This window comes from Polyodon spathula, chromosome 6 (assembly GCF_017654505.1).
Source record: "Polyodon spathula isolate WHYD16114869_AA chromosome 6, ASM1765450v1, whole genome shotgun sequence".
NCBI classification, from domain to species: Eukaryota; Metazoa; Chordata; class Actinopteri; order Acipenseriformes; family Polyodontidae; genus Polyodon; species Polyodon spathula.
In genome coordinates, this window is record NC_054539.1 from 44,633,973 (window position 1) to 44,639,972 (window position 6,000).

At 34.2% G+C, this 6,000-nt stretch overlaps 1 protein-coding gene across 6 annotated transcripts in view; it reads right to left on the reverse strand.

Moving 5' to 3' along the window:
• The window catches only part of tasp1 (taspase, threonine aspartase, 1), an 89,601-nt gene extending 84,567 nt beyond the window's left edge, over positions 1 to 5,034 (reverse strand). For 3 of the 6 annotated variants that reach the window (XM_041252935.1, XM_041252931.1, XM_041252936.1), the window contains exons 1-2: positions 4,895 to 5,034; positions 876 to 1,072 (exon numbers count right to left, since the gene is read on the reverse strand). In XM_041252935.1, the coding sequence (XP_041108869.1) occupies positions 876 to 1,014 (139 nt within the window). In that variant the 5' untranslated portion in view covers positions 1,015 to 1,072; positions 4,895 to 5,034. Of the gene's footprint in view, positions 1 to 875; positions 1,073 to 4,820 lie in introns of all 6 variants that reach the window. The other 3 variants (XM_041252932.1, XM_041252933.1, XM_041252934.1) reach the window with 3 other exon arrangements.
• Between the last annotated feature and the right edge of the window lie 966 nt (positions 5,035 to 6,000).

The following is a 6,000-nucleotide window of genomic DNA, read 5'->3' on the forward strand; positions in this document are numbered from 1 at the left end:
CGCTGCAATCCGAATTAAGTATCTTCTCCAATTGAAAAAAATAGTTAAATAGTTAAATTATTAATAACGTTAAATAGTTTGTGCACTGATTTTAATTAAAGGATTTTGATTTTTAACAAGACTGATAAAAAAAAATATGTATGATTTCGTAATATTCTGTTAATAAGAATTCACTGAATGTATATTCATTTATTCATGGACTAATTTACTCAAATCATTATCCTGCTGGCATATTCATATTATTATATTTACCGATTTAAGAATATAATTAGTTCTACAGAATAGATCAAATATAGACACCGTAGTCTAACCTTCACACATAGTTAATATTTACAATGAAGACCATTATTACTTACTAAGGTTAATGTGCTGATTTATGCTATTTTGATATTAACAATCTTTTCTACTTTTGTACCGTATTTTTACATTTATATATAAGTGCTGAATGTTTTATTGTGCAATTGTTTCCTCGTGATCTTGAGCTCATTTGGGAGAAATTTGTAATGAAGAGTGCAAATTATCTTTAATTGGAAATCTAAACACCAATTCACCCTTTAAAAAAGTTTTTCTATAAATAGAAACATTTTTGTAAGCGATATCAGAAAGCAGCAGTGGAAACATTCTGACGCATAACCTTAGTTATTTTAATATGACATATCAATAAATAAATTCTACATTATTCATTGGTGTAATCAGCACAAAGAAACTGCCTATTCCTGAATCTCATAATGACATGTAACAGACCTTTATATGTTAAAGATATAAATATATGATCAAATCTTGCATACACTGTAGTTAAGTTGACAGGCTTGCCCTGATGCGTTCTATTCACTTCTGTTGTATCGTGTGGATATGAAATGCTCTATAAAACTTGCCTGCATGTACCAGCACGAATCCCACTGCTTTCCCATTTTTGGCTGCATCCGTTTCACATTCTTTGTCCTCAGCGCTAGCAGCGACACTCTGAAAAGGGAGAGGTTGTTGCACTTCTGGTGCATCGATTCTTTTCTCCATGACCAGAACCACATTCGAACATCATGGCCTTTCTAATCCGAGGTGTGTCATTTTTCTACTGAGGAGAGACAATTAAAAAATAAAAAAATAAAAAATTACATACAGGTACATAAATACATTCATTTCAAACCCTCTCTGTTTACAGCAACTGTACCTTGAATGCTAAGCATATTTGTACAGTACAATATTACGTTATCCCAGACATTAATACTGCAGAATGTTTTCTATAGCTAAAAGATCAGTGTCAACATATGGACAAGTAATGCTTCCCTGAAAGTAAACGTCTTATATTAAAAAAGGAACACAAATATTCTTAAGAAATAAAGTTTTATGATGCAGTTCAACAGTTAATTCATAAAGACAGATGAACTGTACATCAGATGGAACTCTCATTGAAGAAATGTATTTGCATTTTCATAATACAGGCTGGCTTTTATAGCTAACCTTTATGAAAATATAGATTAATCACAATGTACATTATAAACTAAAATGTGTGTATGAAAGCAGACTTGGGTATATTGACATTGAAAGAAATCATAAACACCTCTATCACACTGTCAATAGGTTGTAGAGCCACCATGGGCAGCCAGGGCAGTCCAGACTTGCCATTACAAGTCTGACCATTGCTACCTGTAAATTATTACAGTCGCAGACAAAAGTACTGGCACCCTACACTCAGGATTGGCTGACTTAAATCAAGTCGATTTAAATCACTGATTAAAATTACTTGATTTTTTTTTTTAAATCGTTGATTTAAATCATTTTTTTTCTACCTATTGTATATAGTTTCTCAAGAAAAAGGCATGACAAGTATGTTTTAAAAAGCTTTTATTAACACAAACATCTTAAACTCTTACTGTCTATAAACTAAAACTCTTACGGCTGTATTCTGATCACAGCGTAAATGCGAGTGCAAGTGCGAACGGCGTTTGCCCCCAATTTTTGGAGTGAAGACAAAAAAATAAATAAATACTGCACTGAAACGGTGTTCTGAAGACATGTCTTGCCCTCTTATAGAGCGCCTGCCCCAACATTAACATATTCGCCAAAGCGATTCTGATGACAGCGCAATGGGGTCCCAAATAGACAATTGAGCGCTGTGTTAAGACCCGCTGAAACCAGGTTTATTTAGTGGTGCAATCTGGAACTTTAACAACTGAACACACTATAAATAGCAAAGTAGTCCTAAGTAGAAACTGTGTGTGTTTGGACTAACACAGAAAGAGAAAAGCAAAGAAAGAACAGAATGACTTGGATGAGTGAGGGGTATTTGTCGCTGGCTTCGCTAAATTCTTGTAGTTCACATATTGTAGTTCACATTTAGTTTGCCGCAATGATAAACAATTTGCTTTCTATTTATGTATTAATTTAAGATTGAGTAATTTAGTTTGATGTGTAACTATTCACAAACCACTTTTTCAGCATCTTTAAAATTATAGTTTGAGGGTACTGTAGAGCGGCAACTACGCTACTACAAAAAAATTTCCATAATTAAAAAAAAAATTCAAAATTGATTTAAAACCAAAAAATCAGATTTAAATCATGTTAAATACAAGTGTTTATAGAACACTCTCCACTAATTAATATGACAACAACCAAAATGCACAATTTCTGGTAGTTTAACAATCTGTATATATAAAAAAAAAAAGCGCATTAAGCAATTTCAAATATTTGTTCATGACAAAAGTATTGATATCCCTGCTTTAGTATTTAATGTGTCCTCCTTTTGCTTATATTATGGCTTTCAGACGTTTATGATCATTCTTAACCAGCATGCTACATTTTGTTGGTAAAATCTGAGCCCATTCTGTCTTGCATATTTCCTTCATCTTAGACAGATTGGCTACACAATGCTTGGCTCCAGCTGTTTTCGGATCAGTCCAAAGCATTTCTATTGGAGTGAGATCTGGTGATTGCAATGGCCATTCCAGAACTTTTATCTTTGTTTTCCTCAAGAGTTCCAGTTGACTTAACTGTATGCTTTTGGTGCTATAACCAGCAACTTTTGAATTGCTGGTTCTGATAGTGGAGCACTTTCAACATCATAAATCAAATATTGTTCCCAAGTTGTTGGCATGAATCTTAATGTGAATTTTGCCAAGAGTTTCTGAGTGTCATGCCATGTCAGGACCCCTTTCCAAAACTGTAGGTTTGTTGACAGTGTGACCACTGCATGATTACGGGCAACAACTGTCATCCTCTGGTTGCCACTGCCCTCAACAAAAGTTGCTCATGTGACCAAGTCTGGTCTGAAAGCCAGAAAACTAAATGCATTAAATACTGGTACCTTATATGATTACAGTGTGCACAAAATACAAATACAGTCTTGATTAAACAGTGGGTCACTTCAAAGTACGTTTTCTGAGTTTCTCTTAATGCTCCCTTGTAATCATTCTGAGTGGTCCTTAGAGCAATTACTTAAATATTGTGTTTTATTATTTTTTGATAAGTGTGTGTGTTTCTGTTCTCATTGCTTGCCATAGACATGGGTAATGTACACTCAGTCAGCCAAAGCGTCTTTATAGGGGGAGATAAATATGCCTAGGATAAGCCACCACCACTATGCTGTGCAGTAGTCTTGACTACAGCAGTTCTATAAGAGCAACTCAAATTTAGAGTTTTCCAATTTTGCCCTAATTTAGCAGCACAAGTTCTTTCAATGTGAAAGCCGTAATAAACGCAAATGGAGAACACAAGAAATACTAAAGCAGGGTTTGTTTGTTTTTTTATAAAGATTATTCGTTAATTTACAAGAAACTGTGTACTTTGCTTTCTGTTTCATTAAAAGGTGGTTAAAGTTTACTAAATTATTGAAATCTTCAGCAAAGTCATCTTGAGAAGTCATCTCTCTTATTCCATGTGGAACATCATTATCGGTGCAGCCTTGGATACAGAAGCACCTGCCAAGTAAGTACCTACTACCAGCACTCTTTCAGTGACAAAAAATGTCGTAATAGCAAAATGGAGATTTACAAGTTATAGACCAAATGTAAGGAAATGCATTTGTTTAACATGTTAGTCAGAATGTGAGGAACAGTCAATTAAAACAAAGTGTGTGACACTTATAACAGAATTGCAGATGTTAAGAAAGCTTATGACTTTTATAACTTGTGACAAACAACCCCCTCAATTAATTTGAAAATGGTCTGTCTTCATAATGGTGGGGGTGCAAGACAACCTATTTCAAATTATTTTAACAAAAGCTTTGCCTACACCACCTGTCCACTGGTTAGTATATTAATGGATCTATGAGCATAATCATGTGTGCACTCACTTTAGCTTGATTTGCCATGTAGCTACATTACATTATTATAACTTTCTATTTCATTTTTTGACAGGTCAGTTCCATTAAGCATCACTTTAGTGGAAACCACGACTACAGCTCTGTTCTAAATAAATGTCCATTTAAGTTAGGCAGGGATGCCAGGAAACACACAGTGACATTTTAAAAGGTACCATTTCGACTAGTTCAGCAGCCTTTCAAATCAGAAACACACATCTTCATGAAACCGAAAATATTAGAAAAATTCATAAATATGCAAGTAGATATTTCATTGTCATCAAGTAGGCCTATGAAATGGTAAATTCTGGAACGACAGTTAAGCAGAGCACAGGCAAATTCATCAATGACATACTAGTTTATAAATCTTATAAAACAAATTAAACTAAATAAATTCGCAATCCACACCTCAAACGCGTATTTTTAGTAAACTTCGTATGTTTAAAACATGTACATTATCAAATAAAACACACATGCAACAGAATATCAATTCTTAATAATTTATGCTCTACTAAAATCAAACTACCTTAAAAAAGATGACAAATGGTCCATCTTATATTCAATTTAATAAACTGACAACTTGTCTTATGACTGACTTACTCAGGATGTAAACGTCAAATGAGCCATATATCCTAACCAATCATAGGCGACTAAAATATAAAGACTGGTAAGTTTTTGTTACTAAGTACTGCTTCTCGAGAGATTTTCTGCGCGTCTGAATTTTTTTTTTTTATTTTCACTCTGAACTCGAAAACCATAATGCGTGTAATACTTCCGGGTTCAGGGCAAAACCACGTGGTGCTAGACGGGCTGCTACAGAAGAACTAAGCAGTACAAAGATATATGAAACGAAAGGCTTTATTCATACTTCTCTTGACAAACGCAGCTGAATTTATTGTTTTATGTTCGACTGTTGTGTGGCACTGTGTAGGGGTTAAAAAGCAAATGTGAAAATGTGATCACTGGAGAAGCGCTAATTTGAAAAGCATTGCAGTGTACCTCTTCTGAAAAAAAAAGGCGAGAGCAGAGGTTTGTTCACATGTGATCTGCTTATACTGCTGTAAAGAGAAGGGGCTGTATTATTTCAATTCACAAGCATTATATTTGTTGTAGCTGTTTGCTTTGTAACATGGGTATTCCTGATGATTATTACTCAGGGTTTTCTTATAAATTTGCCTGCTCTAAATAGTCATTCAAAATATGCCACATTGAAACTTTTTTGGTTTAAGAAGACTTCAAACCTCCAGTTCCCGTGACAAAAACAAAGCTATCATGTTCTAAGTAAACCCACAGCTGTTTTGTGTGTAGCTAGAATCATGAAATCATTTTAATGTCACTGAAACCCATATATGTGTCTGGAAACAACAGAGAAAGTATCAAAGGGCTGGAAGTGCAATATATTGAAATTATTTAGAACCAATTAATTATCTAAGGCAGGGGTCATAAAATGCATGCAAGCAAAGGTTTCTGTTTTTTGTCTGATCTGTCTGAAATAAAAAAATTAAAAAGTGTGCTTGCAACCTGTAATCATTCATCTATAAAATGTCAAACATTTTGACACACCCGCTTTTACTAATCATTACCCGTAAAGGTGCTTTCTGAAGCCTCTGTATAAGAGATTAAAAGCCAGATCCAGAGGAAAACACAAGAGCTGTTTAAAAGTAAGCTTCAATCTAACCATAGCTCTTTTGCTCTGTGATGGAAAG